Source organism: Boleophthalmus pectinirostris, unplaced genomic scaffold (assembly GCF_026225935.1).
Source record: "Boleophthalmus pectinirostris isolate CB_2022bp ecotype Guang Dong unplaced genomic scaffold, ASM2622593v1 HiC_scaffold_10, whole genome shotgun sequence".
NCBI lineage: Eukaryota > Metazoa > Chordata > Actinopteri > Gobiiformes > Gobiidae > Boleophthalmus > Boleophthalmus pectinirostris.
In genome coordinates, this window is record NW_026570971.1 from 22,341,212 (window position 1) to 22,368,616 (window position 27,405).

The 27,405-nt window shown below is 37.7% G+C and overlaps 1 protein-coding gene across 3 annotated transcripts in view; it reads left to right on the top strand.

Moving 5' to 3' along the window:
* fgfr3 (fibroblast growth factor receptor 3) overlaps nucleotides 1–27,405 on the top strand; it is a 104,417-nt gene that overhangs the window by 63,987 nt on the left and 13,025 nt on the right. Inside the window, exons 6-13 of one of the 3 annotated variants that reach the window (XM_020919789.2) lie at nucleotides 10,043–10,166; nucleotides 11,012–11,202; nucleotides 14,140–14,284; nucleotides 19,566–19,741; nucleotides 23,940–24,088; nucleotides 25,182–25,303; nucleotides 25,399–25,509; nucleotides 27,125–27,315. In XM_020919789.2, coding sequence (XP_020775448.1) covers nucleotides 10,043–10,166; nucleotides 11,012–11,202; nucleotides 14,140–14,284; nucleotides 19,566–19,741; nucleotides 23,940–24,088; nucleotides 25,182–25,303; nucleotides 25,399–25,509; nucleotides 27,125–27,315 — 1,209 coding nt within the window. Of the gene's footprint in view, nucleotides 1–10,042; nucleotides 10,167–11,011; nucleotides 11,203–14,139; nucleotides 14,285–18,300; nucleotides 18,446–19,565; nucleotides 19,742–23,939; nucleotides 24,089–25,181; nucleotides 25,304–25,398; nucleotides 25,510–27,124; nucleotides 27,316–27,405 lie in introns of all 3 variants that reach the window. The other 2 variants (XM_020919788.2, XM_020919790.2) reach the window with 2 other exon arrangements.

Sequence of the window (27,405 nt, forward strand, 5' to 3'; positions counted from 1 at the left end):
GGCTCACTGACACCAGAGGACCATGGAGGGTCAGAGGGGAGGGTATCCAGCGCTTTTCAAGTCCAAAAATCTGCTCAACTTCAACGATCTTCTGAGGTTCAGTGAGACAAAATTAAAATCATTGTGATTCATCAATAAATCCTTTACAGCATTAGTAGTATTATAGATTTTAAAGGGCTCACACAATTTTTTTATTCATATTATAATGTTGTTTCCTACCTGGGGATGTATTTCATTTCATTCAAACATGTTTAACTCGCAAACTTTGCATATTTAGTTCATTCATTCATCTTCATTTATCTTTACTAGAATCATTTGGATTATTTCAGCCCTTATCTCTACTGAACAAAAGGAAAAAGGTAGTTGTTAACTTCATGACATCACATGATGGAACCGAGCATTTTGAGCTTTGGAGATTATTATTGGTGGTGTCCACCAATAATAAAGAGTTATTAAAACATGTGTGAATGAAACAAAACACAACTCCTGGTATATTTTTTCGATGAGGTAACATGACTAAAAGAGTAAATAAATTTTTATTTCTCACTTTTTAAAACCAAGTACCATTATCCATCTATAACTTACTCACTGGAAAAGGTCAGTCTGTTGTTATGCCTGTATTAAACACATATGTATTTTAAAATAACTTTAGCATAACAATAAAACAGTATAACAAATCAATCCTTTATTCTTCTGATAGATGAGTGAGGGGCGTATGTCAGGATCCCATCACGGAGTTAAAAATCACAGCGGGTTGATTCAGCCCCATTCTCCACGGCTGTCACTCTCACATGATCTTGTCACTTGGAGCAGGAAGCACCATCACCTTGATGACCCCAAACGTGGGCGGAGCTTCAGTAGGCCATTGTCATGTTGTCAGGACCCATGTGACCCGGGACCCCCACCCCTCTGATACCCCCCGTCCCGCCAAATGAACACATCACTGTCCCATATGAAGATGTGAGAGGGAGGTCGTTACAAGAACACAATCACTTTCCCAGCTCCACACTTTGTCCTGTGTCCATAATGTGTCAAAGTAAGACGAGTTAATCTAATCATATTTTTTTTATACCAGTGCAGACTAAAAACTGCATTTGTTTCCTTAAAAACAAGACAAGACTGATCCAAATGTGTTATGTATCTGTACTTACGTAACTAAAGAAGAGCTTTCTGTTAAAAAAAAAATCAAACACTATGAGACTTTCTGGACCAAATATAACTACTAAATAGTCTTAATACGTTAATGTATACGTCCAAAAGAAACATCATCTGAATGGACATTTGGAAGCCACTTTGTCTTTGTGAAGATGTTATTGCTTTGCCTGGAATGCTCTAGCCTGATTCATTATCCGGTTTCACTTTGTGGAAACCGTTTGACCTTGCAGCATTAGGATTCATTCGCTTGATGGTAGGCGGGTATTTTTTTGTTTAACCAGTTGCTGCTATTTGGTCGTGACGTATGTAATGCTCCAAAACCCATAGGAAAAAGGGCAATAACTTTCCCCTTGATAAAATTCACCAAACATTCTCTTTGCTCCGGCTTTAAATCCTTGATTTCGGGAATTGCCAACACAGAATGTCTGGCTTTGTCTGCATCCATCTTGACCACTTTGTTTACTGTTGTGCTGTACCACAAACTTGCCTATCTAAATGGACACACACTGGTGATTTGCTGGTCAGATATGCAAAGAGAGAGCATGTATTTTTGAGCTATGAATGCATTCCAGTCAAAGTAATAACAGGAGAGGGGCCTTTAAGATGAAGTTAATATTGCTTTATTGTACATAGGCCCTTTGCTGAGGGATCTTTATTGATGGACACACTGTAGTCCAGGGCTGCTCCATCTTTGTATCCGCCTCTGTCCTCTGTAAGTGGCTTCAGATGTGCAGAAGAGTGAGAGAAATACTCGTCCATTAGCAGCCATTACCCTTCAGTAAAAATACATCCTGTCACCTCACTCGAGTGGATCTGAGCGAGCCGCTTCCTGCTCCTTTATCAAATCTATCACACTATCGTCCAAACTACTAGTGCATCTGTAATGGAAGTCTATCAAAGCACTCACGCTCAAACAAACATCTTGTGCGAATATTTTAGAGACGGCAATGGAGCGCAGACAAATGCAGAGAAGAAGGTAAACCGAAATGCATCCAGGTTCTTTTTGTTTATTATAAGGATGGAATAAGAATGAGAACCTTAAGGTGCACTGTGTAACTTTTCTGGTGGAGGTTAGATTAAGGGAAATATTCATCTGCATTTGACCCCTTTTAATACCACTGGGGCAACTAATTAGGCCTTTTTAGGTATAGTCAGTTATGCATGTTTTAGCTGATGTTACCGTGAACACTTCTGAATGGAAAACAGAAAAAACTAAAAAGAAGGTGCAAATAAATCTCTGTTCCTTCATATTGTGCCTGTGCAATGTCATTTTCCAATACATTTCACAAGGGTAAATGTATTCTATTTTCTTCAAGGCTCTATAATGGGACTCCATCAAACCATCTTCTCCGTGAGCACTCAAGCTTTCACTCACTCTCATATCTGTCACACCGACACTTTGTAAAGCCATTGAAGGCAACACGGACAGCTAAACGATGCGTTTGTTGGAGCCAAATGAATCGGTAAATCGGATGTGTGGCTCATTTGTAAAATACAAAATCAGATTCCAGCGCAGTGCCGGGCCATGCATTGTGAGCGTTCCCAGACAACTGTGGCTCCCTCTCCGTGCGGTGCCTCGATCGGCCGGGGCCAGGGGTCAAAGGTCAACCTCTATTGAGCCATCAGATAGAAACTGAGAACGAGGGGAGGGTCTGCGCTCTATTGAGACGCATGGTGGTTTTGACAGCCAAAGCCAATGCTGTTGTATGCTCCACACATTTGTATTGTCACGATGTTAAATGGATACAAACAAAAGCGTACGTTGTAATGATTGCATCTCAATCTGAAGTTCATAAGAAAGTAGAAGTGTTATTATCGTGTTAATTTCGTGAGACTTGGATATCGTTACATGCCTAGTAGTTAGGGAATGGTAGTAGTCGTAATAGTAATAGTAGTGGTAGAGAAGTAATCTATTTGAATTATCTGAGGTTTGATTTGTGGTAACTTTTCAACCAACATCCATTAAGAAGTGAACAAAACATATATTCTAGTACTTTCTGATACTTAGATATATTTTGTTATGTCTTTTACATCTCCACGAGTAACATTTGAGGTACTTTGACTTTGTAACCATGCCCTATTGAGACACAGTGAGTCCTTGACAGCTAAAGCCGGTGCTGCGGTGCTATTGTGCTAATGCTAAACGAGCCAAACAAAAGCACACATTGTTATAGGTTTGTCTCAGTCCGAACGGGTCCCTGTGATTTTTCAATCTGTATTTTGACAGGTTGCCAGGGCCCTTAAACTGGCTCCATACTGACACTTTTTAAGACTTTAAGCACTTTAAATCCCTGTTTTTCCACTTCACATTTTAACACAGCCTGGATTATGGGGCTCGGAAGGCCGCTAAGGAATGCCACTTTTCTAATAAGATTATTTTTGGACTACTTTTAATTTTAGTCCTTACTTTTCCCTCCTGATGCGTTGTACAAACACAGCTTTATTATCAAAGGAGAAAGTTTACAGTTCGTTTTACAGTGTGCAAATCTTAGCACTGCTGCCACCCTCCAGCCAGGAGAGAATCAAATACAAAAACTGTGCAGCGTGGCGGATGTCATCTTTTTAGAATTGTAGACACACAGATAATAGTGCTAAAGTAGACAAAAATACCCCGTACAAAATAAAAGAAATATGTGCTTCTTTCCAAATAGTGCTTTGTGTGTTTTCCAGTAACAACCAGCAACTAGAATATAAAGAAAACATCTACAAGCCCTTTTTACATATCAAACATCGAACTGTCACATAATTAGTCTCTTAATCTTGAACATTTACCTGGCCATATAGTATATTCTTTCCTTTTAAGTTGTCAATAATTAATAATCATGGCTTGGAATTGCTTGTGGGGTTTTAACTGCATTGACGTTTTACATTTTGGCAAATATAAAAAAGTTATAATTTGCTCTCAATTAACCTACTTGAATAAAAAAAAAAAATAGCAATAAATAAGTACAGTGCATTTTAACCAATACATATTCAAAAAATTACCCATATTCAAACACATATGAAGTTACTGTACAGCTCTGTTTTCCTTCTTAATGGTCTATAATCCACAGTGTAGATTATTAAAGTTGTCAGTGTAAAGTCTGCTGTCCATTCCCAGGCCTGTTGTCCTTCTACAGCCTCAGTCAAACCCCTGAAAGCTTTAAAGCTTGTATGACTTGGGACATAAGCTCCTTAATAATTTAATTCTGTTTGGAATCTGGCATGATTGGAATGAATGGGATTATCACGTCCAGCAACTAATGCCCCAGTTCAGCTGGGGTCAGTGTCCGTAACAGTCGTAAAGGCAAGGGACATCTGCAGCGAAAACAATTAACTCAAATAGTGGCGAGCGGGAGAGTCAGTTGTGTTTGAAATATTAAAAGTCCTGTGTTACGCAAAATTGACTTTTTGACAGAATGTTGTTACCTCCTCAAAAATATACCTGGAGTTGTGTTTTGTTTCATTCACACGTTTGAGCAACCCTGTATTATTAGTTTGTCTACATGTCCAAAGCTCAAAATGCTCAAAATATAGTAGTAGTTTTAAATATTTTTCATCCTTTTACCTTTAAGAGTAGTTCAGTAAGGTACTAATAATTCTATGGCTGAAATTATCCAAATGATTCTAGCGAAGATATAGGAAGTTTAAAAGTACAATGGAGCATTTTCTGTAAAACCACATGACATCACAAGGTGGAACAGAGTGTTTTCAGTTTGAGAAGTAATGAATCAAATGAATAAAATGCAACTCCAGGTCTGTTTGTGATGAGGACACAACATTATAACAGATCAGAATATTGTGTAATATGAGCCCTTTAATCTAAGTTCTTATCTTTGAAAGGTTGGCAAGTAGGTCTGGGCAATAAACCAAAAACATAAATAAAGTTATTCTATTTCTTCATATTCATCAATCTTGATTTTCAGTTCATTTTTTTCTGAATTTCTTCTTCCTTGTCTGCAGTCTGCTCCAAACCACACGCTTTTACTGACAGAATATTGGCTGTAGACCTTTCTATTAAAAAGACTCAAGATGATTATTGACCTGTTTGAATGTACTGTCAAGTGGATAGAAGCTTCCCCATACTTATATTTGTACACTGGATTTTTCTTTCAATTTCAAAGTTGGCTCACCAAAAGGGTTTCGTGCTGCCCTGTTTTTGTTTATGTAAAAGGTTAAAATTAAAAGTAGTGGAAAATACAAATGACTTCTAACTACTGTTTATTCCTGTGTTCTTGCAGCCCTCCCGTCTCTGCCATGACTGAGCCTTATTCACTTCTCAGCGGACCGTGAAAATTCGACTAATTAGCATTTTCAACCTCGCAAAACTCCCAAAATGTAGCTTCATTTTCACTTCTTACGGAAAGAAGACAGTTTACATGAAAGGACATAATTACAACTGATTATTCCCTGGATACAGAAAAAACAATAGCATCACTAATGTTTAAAACTGTGTATTATTATTATTATTAGTAGTAGTAGTAGTAGTAGTAGTAGTAGTAGTAGTAGTAGTAGTAGTTTTAGTTTTAGTTTTAGTATTATTTTATTATTATTATTTGGCTTAATATTTTGTTTTGAAAAATGCACTCGTGAAATTTCTACTGTCACTGCTGCAATAACTACTACTATTACTACTATTACTACTACTACTCCTACTACAGCTACTACTATTACTTCTACTACTACTACTAAAACTACTAATAATAATACTAATACTAATACTAATACTAATACTACTACTACTACTACTACTACTACTGCTACTACTACTACTACTACTACTACTACTGCTACTACAGTACTACACTGCTACTACTACTGCTATTTCAACTACTACTACTACTACTACCACTATGAGGTACCATGATATGTTGTTCCTATTCACCTCAGTTACTCTCTGAAAATGTGTATAATTTGCTAACATTTAAATTTAATGTTGCATAATTGTTTGGTTTCACTTAAAAATAAATCAGACGTTTCAAATGAAACTTATTCAAAGTAACACGGTCTGGAAAATATATTAATAGTGGCATGGTAATGATTTTGAAAATGCTTTTGATCCCTAGTAGTAGTTTGAAGGCTTTAAAAAACTCCAAATTATAGTGACTTACTCCAGGCCTATCTTCAATTGCTTCTATGTAAGAGTTATGCTCATTTATGGCTTAAATCATGGGGCTTTTAGGATTTTAAATGGTCCATAACTATAAGTACAGCCTCTTGGTGGTCTGTCCTCCAGCTCGTATTTTACTACCGTCTCTCCGCCCCCACTTCTTCTTCTGCACGCGGTCAGGACGTCACTCAAACCCCAATGAGAGCAGCCATTCACTCGGGACTGCATGGGTGTGTACGGGACAGGGCTAGAGGCGGGGCAGGTGGCGTAGGGGGCGGAACTGGTGTGGTGGGGGTTACTACGCGACTGCACAAAGCAAAATGCACACACAGCCATAATATTTACTCTGGGAGGATTTTCCACCTTCACCTCCAGCCTAGAGTAGAGAAGAGGAGAGATGAATGATACTACTACTACTATACTACTAGTACTACTAAGACTACTACTACAGCTATTGCTTCTTGTCACGATTTTGCTTAAAAGTCTTGAAAATGGACCAAAGCACTGTTGTACATGTTACCTGCTACACACAAACAATGTAGTATATGTGCCTGTTCTCAGCATCGTACTTAAAATACATATGCAAAATATTCCTGAAGTTGAACGCAAGTTGAACATAAGGTGAATGTAATGTTTAAAGGTGAACTATGTAACTTTTCTGGTAGAGGGTCAATTACTTGCTTATTTCTGAGCAGGTGTCATTTAGTTTACTGGAATGTTCCACACTGTGGCATTAAACCTATTAGCCTGAATCATCTGACCTACCAGCATTAGGATTTGTTCGCTCGACGGTAGGCGGGTACTTTTTTATTTAATTAATCACTGCTATTTGGTCGTGACGTATGTAATGTGCCAAACCCCGTAGGAAGAAGGGCAATAACATCTTGATAAAATTCACTAAACATTTTTTTGTTCCAGCTTTAAATCCTCGATCTCGGAAATTGTTGCCAACACAGAATGTATGGCTTCATCTACATCCATCTCTACCACTTGACTTACTGTTGTGCTGTACCACAAAAGGGACCCAGACAGGCGCGTCACAGCTCTTCACTGATTGGCCAGTGCGTGGTCTACAACTTCTGGGGTTCTTGCAAATCATCTAGTGTAGTCCAAATCCTGACCTAGTCACTGGAGAGAAATTAAATTGAGCAGAGGCACTAGGTGTACATATTTAAACATTAAACATATTTAATAAAAGTTTAATGCCATATTCCATGCAAACATTCCAAGCAAAGTAAAAACATGGTGGCAGACCCCTCACCTGAAAAGTTACATATTGGGCCTTTAAGTTGTAAATATGAAAACTGCTTACAGATCATTTAATGAGATCTTAATGCACAACTTTTACACATTAAGACATAATTTCATCCATTAATCATATACATTTTAAACGTCCTGCTTCACTCTATCTGAACTGTTGGTGTCTCATTTACATCCATAGGCCTTTTCTCCAAGCAGCTTACAGCACTATATTACAATTCAGATCTGTGGAGAGTCACCCCTGTTCACAGAAGGAATTAAATGTATTTGAGGAAAAGAAGCACCCGTAATGAATAAATGCTAGCTGGATACATGAGATGTCATACCATGGAACATTCGGCAAAGCTATAACATCTCCATGGAGACAAGCAGGTGCGGACCCTCCACGAGAAAAGTTCTGCAGGGCACCTTTAACATGAGTGATTTTACTGCATAGCCTACTAGCATTTTGGTGCAGAAATACTAAAAAGTTACTTGGAAAGAGTAAAAAAAGAAGCCCCACAGTAGAATCCCCCACTCTGAGCAGACACAGCCGCAGTTGTGTCTCTGGCTCGAGTGAAACAGCCCTGAACTTGAGTGGACCCGGTCAGAGCCACCACAGAACTGACGTCAACAACAAGAGGCTTTTCATGCGCTCACCTGCATCGGAAAAATGTGCAGAGAGCGCCCGGTGTTTGTACAACCCCTTCACCCCAGAGCTCAGGACAGACCAGAGCCAGACAGAAGGCTATATGGCCATAAAGGACCTATGCATATGAATGAGACACCAGTGGTTTAGATAAAGTCATGGGGGGGAGTTTAAAATGTATAATAAATGAAATTATGAGGTACTTTCCTGTTTTCTTGTTTCTGTGGATATGTCATTGCTCTGCCTGGAGTGTTCCACAGTATGACATTAAACAGCTCTAACCTTACATTTGTTCAATTACAGGTGGTTTTATAGCTCAAAAATACCTACAAAAACAGGTATTCTGACTGTGAGCAGGGTTGCCTCTCCACAGATCTGGCCTGTAACTTTGGTCTGGTTTGGTGTCCGTGAAGTTATAGATTTAATACCATACTGTGAAAAATTCCAGACAAAGCAATAACATCTCAGTGAAGACAATCATTTGATGGACCCTCCACCAGAAAAGTTACACAATGCACCTTTAAATAAGTTCTATGGAGAAAGCTTTTGGAAATATTTGTGTGCATAGGATAGAAATCAGTGCATATTTGGCTGTAGTTGAGCATAAAATAAATATCCGTAAACTCTCGAATGAGTCCAGTCTTACATAAAATGTATTGTCTGTTATGACATCAAGAATTACAACCGAAATGAATTCAGTATGAATACGAATTCACAGACACGACTCGGCTGTCAACCATCAACGAACTTTTGTACCTCATACGGACTGAACCAGGACTGAACTAGGTCTAAACCAAGACAAAACCAGGACTCCACCAAGTCTAAACCAAGACTAAACCAGGACTAAACCAGGACTGAACCAGGACTAAATCAGAAACAAACCAGAACTAAACCAGAACTGAATCAGGACTAAATCATGTGTAAACTAGTTCTAAACCAGGGCTCAAACTTCATAACGTTCACATTCTCCATTTGTGTCAGTGTACAGAAATGTAACAAAACCAATGGAAAAAAGAACACTCGATCTTTACATGAAGCTTGATAATACCACAGCACATTACAGAAAAAAAAAAACATCATTATGTGCATATTAGTATAACATTGTTTCCTCTTGTTTCAGTGCATAATTAACTATAGCTATGTCTTCGTCGTGTCTCTGTGTGCAGCCTGTAACACCACGCACTAATGATCCTAATGATAAAACATCATACAATCTCTCAGGGCTTTGGTTTTACAGTGTCTAGAGACCAGAGCGTCACTGATGGGTTTTTAATAGTTTTCAGACGTGGCTCTAGATTATACAGCATATGTGGTACTTTTAAATATGTAATTTCAGAGGTATACAAAGGGATAGGAGGGCCACTAGACTAAACTATACTGAAAGGGTTTTATAATCAAGGCTTTGAACTGAGGGGAGATTTTACAGTGTAACAGAAAGACAAATAGTACACGTATATGCTTTAAGATAAGAAGAAATTGGCCATAAATACACAAAATTAAACATATAAACGAGGAAAAAGAATGTTATAATAAAGGTAGAACTGTTGCCTTGGCAGAGGACTATCTCCAAATAGACTTAGAATGGATGAATGAACGTTTTGACTGATTCATGGTTGGAAAATAGTGTGGAATTTTGTGACTCATCCATGGGTCCAGAATGATGGAAAATTAAGATCGTTGCCATAATGATTAGTAATTTAAAGCAAAATATTTTATCTTTTGAATGGGGAAAAGTCCTTAAAATGTTGTATATGACGAGAAGATGAATCCAGGCACAGGATTTTCTAGCTTTTCAACAGTTAATACAAATGCATATATTTTGCCATTATATTTTCCTTTTTCACTGTTATGCTATTTATGTAATGATGAACTAGGACTTACCCTGCTTGTCTCTGCTTTGTCCCATGCAGCTGAGACACCAACAGTGGAGTCTGGTGATGGAGAGTGCAGTCCCTTCAGACCGGGGGAACTACACCTGTGTGGTACAGAACAAATACGGCACCATCACACACACCTACCAGCTCGACGTACTCGGTAAGCTCACCAACAACTTCCACCAAATTTTTACTGTCTATAAAGGTAAAACAAAAAACATGTTCATTTTTAACTGTTAGCTGGAGTCCAATCATGTTCATATTTCCTAATGCATTCATAGTATGAATTATTCACCATGATGAGTTCATAAGTCAGTTTCACAACTATCAGAGGCCAGAGAGCAGTTTTGTCCTAAGGCTACTGCTGACAACAATTAGCGAGCTACCAGCACACTGGCATTACTTCTGAGTTCATGGACTTAAAAAAGGGTTTATAGTTAGATTACGACAGCACACAGCAATCTCACCTTGCATCCTTAACTGCTTTACTGGGGCAAGACAAATTTTACTATTTATTGCAATTCAAGTCTTGCAAGTCCAATGAAGAGCTTGAAATGGTACAAAGGTAAGAACTGAACAGACAGAGGTTAAAAAAAGAGAAAAGATAACACAAGTCCAAAACTACTGCAGGTAAAAAGAACAAGATAGTGAGCTTGAAAACATGGAGTGTCCAGCACAGTCACCAGACTTAAACCCCACTGAGCTGCTTTGGGATGAACTGGACAGAAGAAGTGTCACACATTTATGGGAACACGTTTTGGTCAATAGTAAACAGTAAACTGGAAAAAAAAAAAAAAAATGTTAAAAGTGTGGTGTTCTAAAACTTTTGACCTTTAGTATAGTTTCCTATGATTTCTAAAACTTGAAATTTTAGTGTTGCTTAACATTTGGTATTAAAGTCCAAAATTATAATATTGCCAATTTTGAAACATCCCCTTTTTATACACTGTACTAATTCAACTTTGCATAACCCATGATAACCTCCTGTATTTTTCCATGTTCCAGAGCGATCCCCTCACAGGCCCATCCTTCAGGCTGGACTCCCGGCCAATCAGACGGTGGCAGTGGGCAGTGACGTGGAGTTTCACTGTAAAGTGTACAGCGACGCCCAGCCGCACATCCAGTGGCTCAAACACATCGAGGTCAACGGGAGCCGCTACGCTCCTGACGGGGCGCCATACGTCAACATACTCAAAGTAAGTGTCTAGAGCCATGAGAAATGTACCATCAGAAACATGGTCTGATATAGAAACTGTCACCTAAGTAGTACAATATGCTGGTCATAATAAGCCAGAAAAGAATGATTTTCTTTAACAAACAAGTGGGTCTGGGTGATGACTTAAGATAATATAAAGATGTATGTAACAAATGTTACAGTATTTATTTTTATTTTACTTTGAAAAAAATGACTACAGCTGCTAGATTTTCATCTTAAAGGTGCACTACGTAACTTTGCAGCCTGATCGTCTCCATTTAGATTCCATGTTCCACAGTTTGGCATTAAACTTCTTTATACAGCATTTATTTCATTATGTGTGTTCTTACTGCTCAAAGATACCTTGAAAAACATACATTCTTACTATGGATTGAGTTCGCCTCTCCACAGATTTGACCTGTATGGCTTATTATGTAATCTGCTTGTCTCCAACTTTAATGCCGTACAGTGAAACAATCCAGGAAAGGAATCAAACCCTTCACCAAAAAAGTTACACAGTGCACCTTCCCACTCTTCACTTCCTAAATTCCTACTTAAAATTGTGTTTAGTTTTGTTTTGGTCCATTGAGTAATGTACTTGAAACAACTTAAGCATCAGGAAATAGACCGCTGCATGCCTTAGTGCCTTTCCCAATACGGCAGCAGTCCCTCCCCGCCCAGCTGTTCTTTTATTTTGGTCTAAAAAGAGGACAACTCCAAGCCTTATGATTTTCAGAGGAGAGAACGAGGACTATACAACATCTGGTTTGGGCTAAGTTAAGTGCTGCGGTGGCGACGTCGCTGTTAGATGTTGCTGCGTTTTCAAAAAGACGAGACGAAGGCGGAGGATTTGAAAAAAAGAAAAAGTTACGGAAAAAATGAGTTTGGGAGCAACAGAAGGGCAGAGTCAGCAGTGAGGGAGACGTGTGACAGGCTGCTGGGTACGGAGACAAAGAAGGAGGGCCAGACTGCGTGGATGTAATTGGGAACATATCAATAATAATTAGACAGGCCCAAAGAATACCAGAGAACCACAACTGAGCTCAGTGCAGGCTAATGGCATCCAGACTAAAGAGATATCAGGCGCTAATTTTATGTCCAGCTGTAAATCTTTATGGTATAGTTAAAGGTTTCATTTAAGATCAGTCATGCCTATTTTTAAGTATTAAACAACATTAGATTTAGACAAACTTTATTAAACTGTTGTAGGAAATTATTTGAACAAAGTAACTCACACATCACAATATATTGTAATAACAAAGGGCAAAAATATAAAAGTAAAAAAAATAAATAAATAATTAAAATACTATTATAATATATTTGTATGTAGTTCTCAAATTAATTCAAATCTAAAAACAAAATTGATAGCTTGCTAGTATGTCTAGGGCCAGAGGTGGGACCAAGTCTTTGTTTTACAAGTCTCAAGTAAGTCTCAAGTCTTTCCTCAAGTCCGAGTCAAGTCCCAAGTCAAATACAGGCAAGTCCAAGTCAAGTCCAAGTCGTCTGCTTTGAGCTTCAAGTCATTTCAAGTCTTTAAACCAAAGTACCAAATATATCTTAGATTTTTGCAATTTATATGATTTTTAAGATAAATTGTACTTAAAAAATTACAGTATATTTATATATGAGAATTTATACAACTCGTATATACTCGTATATAAACAAATTTAGTTATTTTTTCATTTTTAAATGTTTTGACAAAATCAAAATCTCTTTAGAATAGAAAGAATTCAGATTTAAAAGTGCTTCTCAAGTTTTATCAAGTCACAGGCCTCAGGTCCGAGTCAAGTCCCAAGTCACTGACTTTCAAATCCAAGTCGAGTCCCAAGTCTTAGTCCATTTTATCAAGTCAAATCTCAAGTCCTAAAAATAGTGACTCAAGTCTTACTCGAGTTCACGTCACAACTTGCGAGTCCCCACCTCTGTCTAGGACAATATTCTAAATGCTCTTATAAAAAATGCTCTATATTCTGAATAAACTAAAAGTCAAATTACATTGCCTTTTGTTTCAATATAGAATTATGTAAAGGAGTAGTACTAAGATCCAACCATAGTCTCATATTTGCATTGTATATTCAAAATCGAACATCACAATTATTCATGCCTATATTGCATGTTTATCCTGCCAAACCCGGCTAATAACACGGGTGATTGAAAACAGCATGGCGCTGGCCCTTTAAATGTCTTAGTGGAAAAGTGTGTTTAAGCAGAGTTTTCCAACCCCAGACTGACAGCACATTTACATAAAGGGGTGTGAAACAGTGTAAGATATAGAAAGAAGAGAGGGAAAGAGTGAAGAAGAGAGAAAAGACAGAAAGAAAGAAAAGAGAAAGAGGGGGAGAGAGGGAGGAGGAGGAGGCAGACCGCGACTCCATGCTCTATTTTCATCCACCGCATAATTGAAACAGTATTTACCCAGATCTGCCCCACACGTCTCAGTCTGCCGCTGTGTGACATCTCATGTGTGGTACAGGCAGTTAGAGGGAGAGGGGGAGAAGGAGGAGGAGAGAGAGGGAGGAAGAGAGGGAGGAGAAGAGAGTGCTTTGGCCTGGACTAGTTGTTTGAAGTTGGGTTATTGTAAGGAGCAAAGGAGGCGTCTGGATGTCAGCCCTGGATCTTCATTAACTCTCTGATATTCTATTCTTTCTTCTTATTTGAACTTTCTCCATGTTTTGACACTCACTGTTATTCTTTTAATGTGTCTTTTTGTCACACAGGATGGACTATGCAATGTTTTATCATGTATTTAATCTGTGAATGTGTACACCAAAATTAATCTGCACTGTCTTTTCAATTGTGTCATTTTTGTTTTATTATAATTGCAAAAAAGAAAAAAAAAATCCAATTGTAATCATGCAGTCTGAAAACCATATTGTAAATGTTTAAATTTATATGAAGTTATATTTAATTTGTGTTCATTTGACTCTCCCTTTCACAGAGTTTTGTGAGTAAACACACTGAGATCCATGATAAGTTCAAAATCTACAATGTCACAGAGAAAGACGCTGGGAAATACTGGTGTCGAGCGTCCAACTTTGTAGGCAAATCAGAGAGGCCCTTCTGGCTTAAGATTCACAAACCAGGTAAAGAATCAAACTAGAGGCAAAACGGCTGCCGTCTTGGGGCTCTGCTTGGTGTGTTCCTGTCTCCTGCCTCTGCTTGGTTGTGGGTTGATCTACTGGTAAACGCATATTTCTTTGCTAATTCGCCAATCAGCATTATTTATTTCTTATGTGGATGTGATAAATTAAAAGTCGGTGTATATAAAACAGAATTTAAAAAAAAATGTTGGACAAAAGTGAAATTTAGCCATAGACCTTTTTCACAACAGACAGAAGTGCCGCAATGTAGGTAAACGTCACTTACGTTAATGTTTTTCTATGGCAAAATATCTGTTGAAATGTCTCACGTATTTTCCACCACCTTCATAAATCTGCCCCATCACAAAATCTTCATCCAACAAGGTCGACTAAGAAAATATTCTGTCCATGAAGAATTTATCCAAAGCTATCAAGGTAAGAAAGACAAAAACGTAAATGCTAACAACGACTAGCATCAGTCAACTACTCCTGAACAAAACAAACATTATAGTCATGAATAAAACAGAAATAACTTGTGAACTCATACTGATTCTACAATTAAAATAAAAATTTGATTTTATGATGTAGATATTAGCATAGACTGAGAAATTTGTGCAGGTTGAATGTGAGACATGTAATCTGTGAACCTCTGTAGCATTTGACCTGCACAAAGCTCTCTGTCTGTGTTGATAACTACATCATGAAATCGATTTTTTATTTTAATTGTAGAATCAATCTGAGTTCACAACTTACTTATTAATGAATTTATGTTTTATTCATGACCATAATGTTAGTTTTGCTCAGTAGTTCACTAATGCTAGTCATTGTTAACCTTTAGGTTTTCATCTTTCTTATCTTGAGAGTTGTGGATAAATTGTTCATGGATAGAATATGTCTTTTGTTGACCTTGTCAGATGAACATTTGGTGATGAGACAGATGGTGGAAAATACATGAGACATTTCCACAGATATTTCACCAAAGAAAAGCATTAATTGGAAGTCCTGCAAGCCTACAGCGGGGCACTTCCAGCCATTGTGAAAAAGCTCTGTTATTATCATTATATAAGAACATATGCTTAAGGCAATTGATAGCTTTGTAATGAAAAAATACCACCTTTACCATAGCAAATAACAATTCAAAACAAATAATTATGTCTTTTGAATGAAGAAAAGTATACACTTGTTATGATAATTATAATATGAACATATTGTTCAATGTATGAAAGCTGCAGTGATATATTTTTAGACTCAATATTTGCATTGAGTTCATTTTCCTTGCACTAGTGAGGATATTTTTTATTTAATTACGTAAGATTTAAGATGTAGAGGGTAGAATAAATAAGTTTTATGCCTAATTGTGACTTAATTCTGCCATTTATCTGTTGCATCTCAGCCCTTTTAATGATACTTTCTATTTTAAAAACGGGTTTACAGGATTATCCTCATTTGTGACAGTGGCATAATGTAGTCTCAAAATGTGTTATCGTCACCGGCCTAGAAAAGTACTCAAAATGGCGCCTATAAACAGCTGAACAGAAGGCTTATAGACTCAAAGTCAGTGAACAAGAAATACCAACATGAAAAATAACCATTGTACTTTGTAGATCCCATTACGCTGCAGTATATCTGATTTTGCCCTCCAATAATCAATAGAACTGCACTATTTTACCCTTAATTAGACTCAGGTCAAAAGAAACACCCACCAATTTGTACAACACAGAGTCATATCGATTTCTTTCGGTCAGCAGTAGTTTTAGCAAGTCCTTATATGACTCTTGGAGCTGTAATAAGGCATGGGAAGTGGTCTCAACACAACCCCCACTGAACAAGAGGCAGAAATCAACTATGAATCAATACAAGGTCAATGGACAAACCCTCTTCAAGAATCGATCATTTCTACCATCTTTTACAGTTACACAAATAATCTGACAAATATTTATATTGTAAAGTCAATACATTACAAACAATTCTGTCATACAAAATCTTATGAAATAGGATTAGTATTAAAGGTGAACTATATAACTTTTTGGTTGGAGGTCTTTCACCTGCTTGTTTCTATGAATATGTCATTGCTCTGCCTGGAATGTTCCACAGTATGACATTAAACAGCTCTAGTTTACATTTATTCAATTACAGGTGGTTTTATAGCTCAAAAAAACAGTTCGAAAAACAAGCATTCTTAGGCTACATTTATTTGAAGATGGTCTGAACAGAAGACGCAAAAGTGGCATCACATTTTCACTTTTTATCCCGCGTTTAGATGAGTGTTTTCGGGAGGAAATTTGCATGCATACTGTGACATAAAAGTGTGCTCATATCACGCGTACGTGATATGAGCAGATCTGACCAGAGTTTTGCATCTTGGGCAGTGTAGACAGAACCGCTATGGCGGAGCATATTCAGTTTTTCCACTCTGGAGGGTGGTTTCAGATTTTTGCGTTTTTAAGACCTAAAAACCTAAATAGGCCCTTACTGTGAGTGGGGTCGCCTCCCCACAGATCTGGCCTGTAACTTGGTTTGGTTTGGTCTCCATGAAAATAGAAAGGTTTAATATCATACTGTGAAACATTCCAGACAAAGCAATAACATCACTATGGAGAAAAGCATTTGTCAGACCCTCCACCAGAAAAGTTACATAATGTACCTTTAAATATATATTGGCCTAAGCTTTCTAAAAATGAACCAGAAGTCTCCCTAAGGTAACACTGCGCCGAGATCTTCACAAAATACATCCCCCAAATTATTTATTTCTAATCCTTGCAGCTTGTGAAGATGCAGCTTTGATCTCGGTGTGTTCTAAAATCCAAATGTTAAATGAGTTAATATTTCAGATGGTCTTTTGATGTCTTTATTCACTTTATGGCATGTAAAGTGATTGGATATGTGGTCCGGTTTAATTCATCACCTTTGATTTCTGCTGCCAGCCACGATCAAGGCTGTGGAGAAGGGCTTAGATTTTCCAATAGGTAAACTATTTATCAGCTCAGTTTGAACCACCACACACTGCTGTCGCTTTTATTATTTTTCTTCCATTAAATGTGTCCTTGCTGTGTCCTGCTTTATATTGTGTCCTATATGTTATTGAGTAGGTGCATAATTGATACTTTGCAGCACTCTAAACATTCCACCAATAGAGATGTAGGCGTTACCATGGTGACACAAAATGGATTTAAAAAGCACATTTTTCAGGAGCCTGCGATCAATACGAGCATTCATGGTTTTGTTTAGGTATTTTCAACAAAAAGGTAATGAGGGACTAATTGAAAAGCTGTTGGCTAATGCTGACTAACTTGAGACAGTTCTTTAGGATCAAATTTTGGTAAAACAAAAGTTAGATTAATAGTCTAATTAAGTCAAATCTGAGTAACAGAGCTTCAAACAGAGCAGTGCCTACTGTAAGCAGGGAATGTCGATGACCTCAGCTGCAAAGTATTTATAGAATATGTGTATTCACTGTGGCAGAGTGGTTAGCCCGCCCAAGGACTTCACTTTTCTCTTTTTTTTTAGATTATCTATAACTGTCGCTATAGTGATTAACAATTTAAAACAAAATAATAAATGTTTCAAAGGGGAAAAGTCCTAAATATTGCACATAATAGTAAATCAAAATAAACATGAACAGAGAAAAGAATAATATTTAAGAGAGTGGTTGTTTATCAGTGTGTGCTTCTGCCAAAATGATCTGTCACTATCCACCCAAAAATGTCCCAAATTATCAATTTTTGTTCTCATCCGAAAAAAAAAAAAAATCCCATTTCATTTCCCGTAACTTTTTGAATTTAAAGCACTGTAAACGTGGTTTCAAACTGAGCTGGTCAATTTCATTTTTTGCAGCAGGTGGAGGTGCTGCTTGCTTGGTGTTTCCAGGTGGATGACAACAATCTAACTTCAATTCTCCTCTCCCCTCTCACACAATCCATCTTTTAAAATTGATTTATTTGGTGTTGGGCTCACCATTTCTCCCTCTTCTTCTTCCTCCTGTTTCTCCTCCTCTTTTTCCTCCTCCCTCTCTCCTACAGACTGCGGGCATTAACACTACAGATAAGGAGCTAGAGGTGCTGTTCTTGACCAATGTCACTTTTGAGGATGCTGGGGAGTACACTTGCCTGGCGGGGAACTCTATTGGGTTTACTCACCACTCTGCTTGGCTCACGGTGTTGCCAGGTATAAGACTTTCTCTACCACATTTCCTCTCGTTTATAATATGCACTTATGAGTTATTATTATGTATCAGTTATTATACAGATTAGCTCTTGTATTTGATCATCATGTCTCACAAAATTAAAATAGACTTTTTTTTGTATTTTATGTTAAGTATTAATGGATTAACTCAACATTTAAAATAGGTTCAAATAAAAGAATCACCTAGAAAAAGATCATGTAGTATCTTTATTTTAAGTCAGTATTTCATTTTGAGTGCAATAACAAATTTAGATTGGATAGAATTTCCAATTCGCCTTTTACAAACCCATTTGAATTGGATTGTGTTGACTTGCGGTGCTTGAGCTTTCTCAGCCACCATAGTCACATGTAGGTTGGTGTTACAAAGCCATAAAGACATGATTGCCACTATTATTGTTTCGTAAAAAGGTGTTTTACTCAGTATCATTTTCATAGCTGCATAATTACACTCTTTACAGCTCATTAAGAACAATGTAAGAGTATAATGTTGCCGTTATAATTGCTTGAACACGTAGCCGAGTGTCTGTTTGATCAGGCTGGTGGTGCGTTCACATGTCTCTGGGCTAAATGGTAATTTCAAAGACTTGTTTAGCTCATAATGACTTCCCTGAGGAGAGAGCACTCGCAGGTGAAAATACCTGCCATGGGTTCAGAAGGCATACCAGGGTTACTTCAGTCTCTCTTAAAAGAAGAAAAAAAAACATCAGCAAATTTCACTTAAGCATGTTCGGATATGCTTCTTCTCTCTGATACTGAGTAAAATGTTTTTATCTTGATTCTATTCCAGTAATTCTTTTTAGAAAATAATGACATTCTATTTGCTCAAAGGTCCTATATTGCATACTGCATTGAGTCTTTTGAGCCAAATTATGTCCTTACCTTATCAAAAACATACCCAGGATGCTTAGGATACTTAGGATTCAGCTACTACTACTACTACTACTGATACTAGTAGTACTAAGTAGACATACTTTCAGTCCCAAGGTCCATGCATTAAATCTAGATTGTGGAAGGTAACTGTGGCTTTCTTAGTAAATAGTTTGTAGCTTAGTAATTGTATTTGCTTTGATCTGCATGTATCTTATTTATGTTCACTCTTTAGCAGTGAGTGAGGAGAAGGACGACTACTACGCCGACATCCTGATCTATGTGACGGGCTGTGTGCTCGTCATCCTCACCGTCATCATCGTGGTTCTGTGCCGGATGAGGATGACCACCCAGAAGACCCTGCCCACTCCCCCTGTTCAAAAACTCTCCAAGTTCCCCCTCAAGAGACAGGTAACAGAAAGTAGATACAAGATTAGCACAAACTTACCTATTCTCTCTCACTGTCTGTCCACTACCTATACTCTCCAAGACAAAATCAAGCAGCAGTTTAACCCTAAACCTTAATTAGGATGAAAGATCATTTTCAATTGTCCAGTAATGGTTTTTGACATCTTATTGGTTGCTTTAATAGTCACAATCAAAGTGCTTTAAGTCCTCCTTCTTACTGAGTTCATTCTGATTTGTCGATGTTTGTGATAATTAGCATGATAATAACCTCAGAGAGAGATAGGTTTGTTAAGATGTGTTTGCTCTTCCCCAGTTGCTATATCATACACGGGACCAGGCCTGTCAACCATGGCAAGACACTTCATATGGGCCCCCTCTATATTATAAATGAATAGATAGGAAAAGGATTAAATTCTGGACGCTTAAGACCCTGGGGCCCGGGACAACCGACCCCTTTGTCCTCCCCTGTCGACTCCCCTGATTGGGACTGAATCTGGGCTGGACTAGATTAAACCAGGACTAGAACAAGATAAATCATAACTGGGTTCAAAACAGGTCCAAACCAAGGCCAAGACATTGTCACTATTTACACATATATTTATCCCAAGTAACACAAAAGGAGCCACGTAAAATATATTTGCATACATTTGTATTCACTTGATTTGTAACAGACAATAACATCCACTTTATATTTGCGTTGATTCATTGTTTTTGTACAATATTAAATGAATAAATAAAAAAACTATGAGATCTAAAAGTGAAATATCAGCCCAGTTTTGGCACTCAGAAGGGGCCCACATCTTCTCTGGATCCCCGTAAAACTCTGCTGGTCTAAAACTGCTTTAGAATGACACAGAATCAGACCTACTACATGTGAACAGTAGAGGGGCAGAGAGTGAAATCTCATCCCCAGCTCTGACACTCAGAGGGGGGCATAAATATCTCAGATCCCCCTGAAATTGCTCCAGGATGGATGCCAGCACATGTCACCATCTCAGAGGTTTCCAGTGCTCCGTGTGCGTCACCTCCAAACCTCACACACTCTTTATTTGTCTGCAGTTTCTCCACCAGCGTGAGAACCGCCTTTGAACTACAATTCAAGATGATACAAAACGTGCCATCGTTTTTTTCTTTCTTTCTTTTTCACACACAGGCATAAATGACGAAACATTTTTCCAAAGCTGTGTGTGTCTGAAGAAGTCACTGACAGTTTTTGCTGGCATTTTGAGTTTTGACATTTGAATAGACTTTTTTTAATAGTTTCCTCAATGGTATTTGATGACACTTTTTCAGTTCACATTTTCACAATTATAGTACTGTACGCATAACAATAAAGAGCGTACGCAGTCTATTTATCCTACCCATAATGCTTTGCTCTGGTGGCCTCCCACTGTTAGCAGTTGCTATGTGGTTACTAAATTTGCGCTCCAACTTTCCAGGACTGAAATTAAAGGCTTCATATTTCTGAAAGTAGCATTTTTAGACTAAAGCTTCTCATTGAAAACCATGATTTACTCTATTTTAGTGAGTTATATTGCTTTTTTCTCAACATCGATCTTGTGTTATGACCAATATTGTGAACCTCAAGTGTACTACTGTCTCAGAAAATACGCCTTCCACGATGAAATGTGGACTTTTCTAAAGAATAAAGGACAAGTAAGGAATAAAGCAGGATTAAATAGGATTAACTCTGATTAGCCTATGCCCAGAACTAAAACTGGTTTTATAGGACTAATTTAGGACTTAACATGGACTTAAAATTAAAGCCTCAATATGTAAAATTTAGCCAAAAAGCAGACTAAAATAAAAGAATGTTTTTAATTTAGTTTTTTGATGTTCTTATTGCACTTGAAAAACATGTCCATATGCTTGGGGGTATGGGGAAATACTTATAAATAAAATATTAATAAAATGTTTCTATTCCAAAAGAAGGTTATTAGGATTATTAATCATGCTAATTATTATGCACCAACAAATCCTCTTTTTGTTAAGCTAAAAGTACTTACATTTTTTTGATCTTGTTGACCTGAGCACAGCTGTAGTGATATACAAAGCCTATAATCTGCTTCCTCCTTGTTTACAGGCGTTATTTGAGCAGAGAGAGTCAGTATAACCTTAGAGAATCTAAGATTATATAAGATTAGAATTAAGAAAAAAAGTGATTGTATTTCTTTTAGAGGGGTTAGTATATGGAATAACCTGAGTGATGATTTTAAAAAGTCTAATATTGTAGAAGCCTTGTAAAAAAGAGTACTGTAAATTCTGAACTATAAGCCATTTCTTTTTTCTCACACTTTGAACCCTGCGGCTAATAAATGATGTGGCTAATATATGGACGGATTCTTTGTTTAGGACATTGTCCATTCAGATATACGGTCTATGGTTTGTACTATATATGTACAATTTTACAATTGCTAAAATTTTGTTGATGCGGCTTATATTCAGGTGAGCTCAATAGTCGGGAAAATACAGTATAAAGTGTTATGTTTTGAAAGATATAGAGCTCTGGAATGAATGAATTATGCATTTGATTTTGTTTGTCTTAATTTGTATTTTGTCTCTATATATACAGTAAGTCGTAAGTGAAATTGTAAATGTTAACTTGCTGTTTATACGCTGCTTTTTCTTGGAATTTTGGAATTTTTTAATAAGGTTAGGCATTATAAGTACAGTACTTTTACTTCAGCCTAAACCCTTTGGGTCATGATCTATGGGATTGTAGTCTGTGTTTTGTTTTGTTTTATAGTGCTGCAAAATGACCGAATAAACTACTACTACTATTACTACTACTACTACTACTACTACTACTATTATTACTACTACTACTACTACTACTACTGTACCTGACTAACGTTTGGCTATAATCTTCCAGAGTATGACATTAAACTCATCTTTTTCCATGGAGAATGTTCCGAAATATAGTTTTAACTTTCTGTTTCCATTAAGTCATAAACTAAACCAGGGCCAAATGTCTAAACCAGCATTTCGAAGCCTTTTGATCTGCATTTTAAATCCAAAATCATGACCAAAACTGGGACAAAACTCAAATTTAAACTTGGTAAACTATAGCGTATGAGCATTTATACTTGTCCCACAGTTTGAGACTCCTGTCCTATTTCACCCTTGCACCTCGTCCTGCTCATGTAGGTTTGTGTGGAGAGAGCCTTTATTGCATTTTTCAGTAATCTTCACTTGGTTTTCTTGAGCTAATCTTCGCTCGCTCTAAATCTGCCCCTAAAGCTACTGGCATGTACTGTCCCATATTACTTTTCATACCTGCAAAATTATATTCAGGCAGTTTTTCTTGTCCAATTTTAGCTTCATAGCGTTTTCTCATTTCGTGAAAAAGTTGGTAAGTATTTTGTCTGGGTCTAGCACATCGATCACAAAAGCTGGGTTTGGCGGTAGAAGGTGGAAATAAGAGTTTTTTGATAGATTGATTTTTGTCGCGGCGCAGTTCTCGTTACCTGCCCACACTTCCTGTTCCATTTGTCTTTGTTAGTGCTGGACTCGTGTTCAGCTGTTTGTTAAAGTAGCCCCACTGGACAAATTTGTGGCATATTTTACTTCAGAAATATGAAATGAAATGCAGTTTGGCTAGAGTGGCAAATTTCTCTGTATAAAAGATTTGGTCCACATTTCTGGGTTTCAGACCCATCCCATGACTATCTCCTGTTATGGTGCCATTTTGAGGACTTTTAATTTATTTTTTTGTTTAATTTTTAATTGCAACATCTATATCCATTTTCCATTACTCTAAAACCCATGGCTTGTTGAAAGAAAGAAAAACACAATGAATTAATGAATATGCATCCACCTTTGGAATCAGAGTTGCATACATGAACAAGAATGGACTGGAAAATATGAAAAATATATACAGTATATTTCTATTGGACGGAGGTATCTACACACAAACAAGCAACCAAATGATTAGTAGTAATAGTAGTAGTAGTTTATTCAGTCATTTTGCAACACTACAAAACAAAACAAAACACTGACTACAAACTATTAAACCTATTAAAAAATGACAGTATTCCAAGAAAGAAAAGCAGCTTATGAACAGCAATTCAGGGATAGTAAACTATTAATTAATGTACATGTTAATCCAGATCACTTCCTGTCTCTCCTCTCCCTGTGTTTTTTCTCAGAGTCTGGTGCCACAGCCTTAGCAGAGGTTATAACATGGTGCTTTTGTTCCCAGCAGGTCTCCTTGGATTCAAACTCCTCCATGAACTCCAACACTCCTCTGGTCCGGATCGCCCGTCTCTCCTCCAGCGATGGGCCCATGCTCGCCCACGTGTCCGAGTTGGAGCTGCCCTCGGACCCCAAGTGGGAGTTTCCACGCACAAGGTACGGAGGGGTCTGCTATATTGTTAACTGTTGAAGATACAGATGATGATGGAATGTAGGATGTAGAGATTTCTCTTTAAAGAGCCCATGTTATGCTGTTTACTGATTTATGTTTTAATGCTGTTTCCTCATCCAAAATATACCTGGAGTTTTGTTTTGTTTCATTCACATATGTTTAACCCACAAGTCCTGGATATTTAGGAGTTCATTTCTCTTACTGTGTTTTTAAACTCCACACCCCTTCACTTGAATCATTTAGATGATTTCAGCCCTGGAATTGCCCATCTCTATTGAACTAAAGGTAAAAGGTAACTTGAAAACTACCACTACATGACATCACAAAGTGGAATATAGCATCTTCAGCATTGGAAGTGTAAACAGATAAATAATAAATGATTACTCCAACATGTGTGAATGAAACAAAACACAAATTCATGTATGTTTTTGATGAGGTAACAGCATTATAACACGGCTGAAATCATACAAGAATCAACATTTTGCAAAGTTCAGATGCTTTATTTATACCATTTATTTAATTTTACTGACGTTCATTGAAGGCCATGCTTAAAAGTCATTTAAATAGTCACTTATCCAGGGACTTCTTTCTTTTACTGAGTTGTTTTAGATCAGTATTACGATTTTAAATGACCAAAATCGAAGTCATGATCCACATGGGCCATATATACCCACATAGCAGACAAAAGCATAATCTTTTCTAAAGCTATACAAACTTGCACATTCACAAACACAACTCAAGGTATGTTTTTCATGAGGAGATGACGCAGCTAAAAGCTCAAATGAGTGAACTGAAGAAAATATCTCACCTTTAATGACCCCCACTCACAGGTTAATGTCTGTAGAAAATAGAGACACAGTTAAACCCTGTAGAATGTCTTTGGCTGCCAGGCAACAAGTCATCTCACACTGAATGCCCCGTTCTGTCCTTGTGCTATGAATAAAGTGAAGAAAACATGGACTTCAGAATCAGGGTCTCTCCATCGTTACTCATCTGTACAGCAGCTCATTTATATATTATGTGTTATATTAATTAACTAATACAGGACTAATATTGTGTATATGTTTGTGATTTCAGGCTGACGTTGGGTAAGCCGTTGGGAGAGGGCTGTTTTGGTCAGGTGGTCATGGCTGAGGCTGTGGGCATCGATAAAGAAAAACCAAACAAGCCCCTCACTGTTGCTGCCAAAATGTTGAAAGGTAAGTGCTCAAAACATAAATTTATTTTGACTTCAAAATAGTGTGTATTAAAAGATTAAAAATACTTATAATGCTAACTTTTTACTTATTTGTAGATGACGCGACAGATAAAGATTTGTCAGACCTGGTGTCAGAGATGGAAATGATGAAGATGATTGGAAAACACAAAAACATCATCAACCTGCTGGGAGCATGTACACAGGACGGTGAGTGGTGACCAGGAATATTTTCTCTGTAAACAAAAATGAACAAAATGAAAAAATACAGTATATACAAAAATACTGAACACTTCATAAACATTTTTTTTTATTTGAATTGTGAGATTTGGTTGCACATTAAAGGTCGTATTTTGCCTCCAGTCTTTGCACGAGCGGTGAAATCAGAAATATTTATATGACAATAAACATATTTCATAATTTGCAAACCCAATTGGGACCAAATGCACCTGTGAGACGAGAATGTGAGTGGTCAGCAGAAGCAGCAGTGGAAATTCGTACCTCAGGTGAGAGACAGGGACAGGCAAAGAGGACTGTCAGCACGGGACAGATGAGAGCGGGTGCGAACAGGGGGAGAGAGACCAGTGGGTCTCGGAGGTGGGACCAAGTCTTTATTTTGCAAGTCTCAAGTAAGTCTCAAGTCTTTGACCTCAAGTCCGAGTCAAGTCCCAAGTCAAATAAAGGCAAGTCCAAGGCGAGTCTCAAGTCACTGGTTCATAAGTCCAAGTCAAGTCCAAATCGTCTGCTTTGAGCTTCAAGTCATTTCAAGTCTTTAAACTAAAGTACCAAATATAGCTTAGCAACTTTTGCAATTTATATGACTTTTATGATAAACTGTACTTTTAAAAAAATCATAGAATATTTGTATATCAGTATTTATGAGTATATAAGAGTTGTAGAAATTAATTTAGTTAATTTTTCCTTTTTAAATGTCATGACAAGATCTTAGTAGAAAGAATTCAGATTTAAAAGTGCTTCTCAAGTCTTCTCAAGTCACAGGCCTCAAATCCACTTCAAGTCCTAATTCATTGACCTTCAAGTCCAAATCGAGTTCCAAATCTTACTCCACTTTATCAAGTCAAGTCTCAAGTCCTAAAAATAGAGACTCAAGTCTGACACGAGTCTAAGTTACGACTTTGAAGTCCCCACATCTGGTGGGTCTGATGTGGGATGGCGAGTGCACCAGTCTGCTGCGTAATGGGGGGCAAAAGAATGGAGGAATGCAGAGTAAAACTATAGTTGATGTGGGTGCGCATGCATGGACCTACAGGGATTCTGTGACGGCCCATCCAAAATTCTATAGTCCTGGCTCCTCTACTAGTGCATACTTACGTCGTGGGGCTCCGGAGCTATATATTTTTCTATTTTTTCCTCACACCCCTCTTTACTGCCTGGTAATGAGGCAAAGATTGCAGACATTACCTACGCTGGCAGTAATTTTAAATGCCACAGCGGTCACAGATTGGTTCAGAGGCCGTCACCATATACAATATGTACTTGTACCATCCCACTCCAGCCCCCAGCGACCACGTACAGTCCGACTTGGACACGCCCCCTCATTAACACTTTTGCTCGAGCAAAGACTGGTGGCAAGATCATATTATTATCACATACTTCTGCAGTCTATATAAAGTAACCTATATTGTATGCAGTGACAAATTTCAAATACTTAAATACAATTCACAAGATTACATTCACAAGATTTTCCTGGACAGTGGACACCAGGAAATCATGTGAGATCTTGTACCATGTGACCTTGTCCCACTCACAAACAGCACCATACCAAAAGCACACATACTTACGTATATTATTCACCTCCTTCCAGGTCCTCTGTACGTGCTGGTGGAGTATGCATCTAAAGGAAACCTCAGGGAGTACCTCAGAGCACGGAGACCTCCTGGGATGGACTACTCCTTTGACACGTGTAAAATCCCCGATGAGACGCTCACCTTTAAAGACCTGGTGTCCTGTGCGTACCAGGTGGCCCGAGGCATGGAGTATCTCGCCTCACAGAAGGTATGGACCAAATCATCGACACTTAAAGAGGGACAGGTTATGATTCTGACTAAGCCCTGATGAAGACTCGTCATGGTCGAAACAATTGAA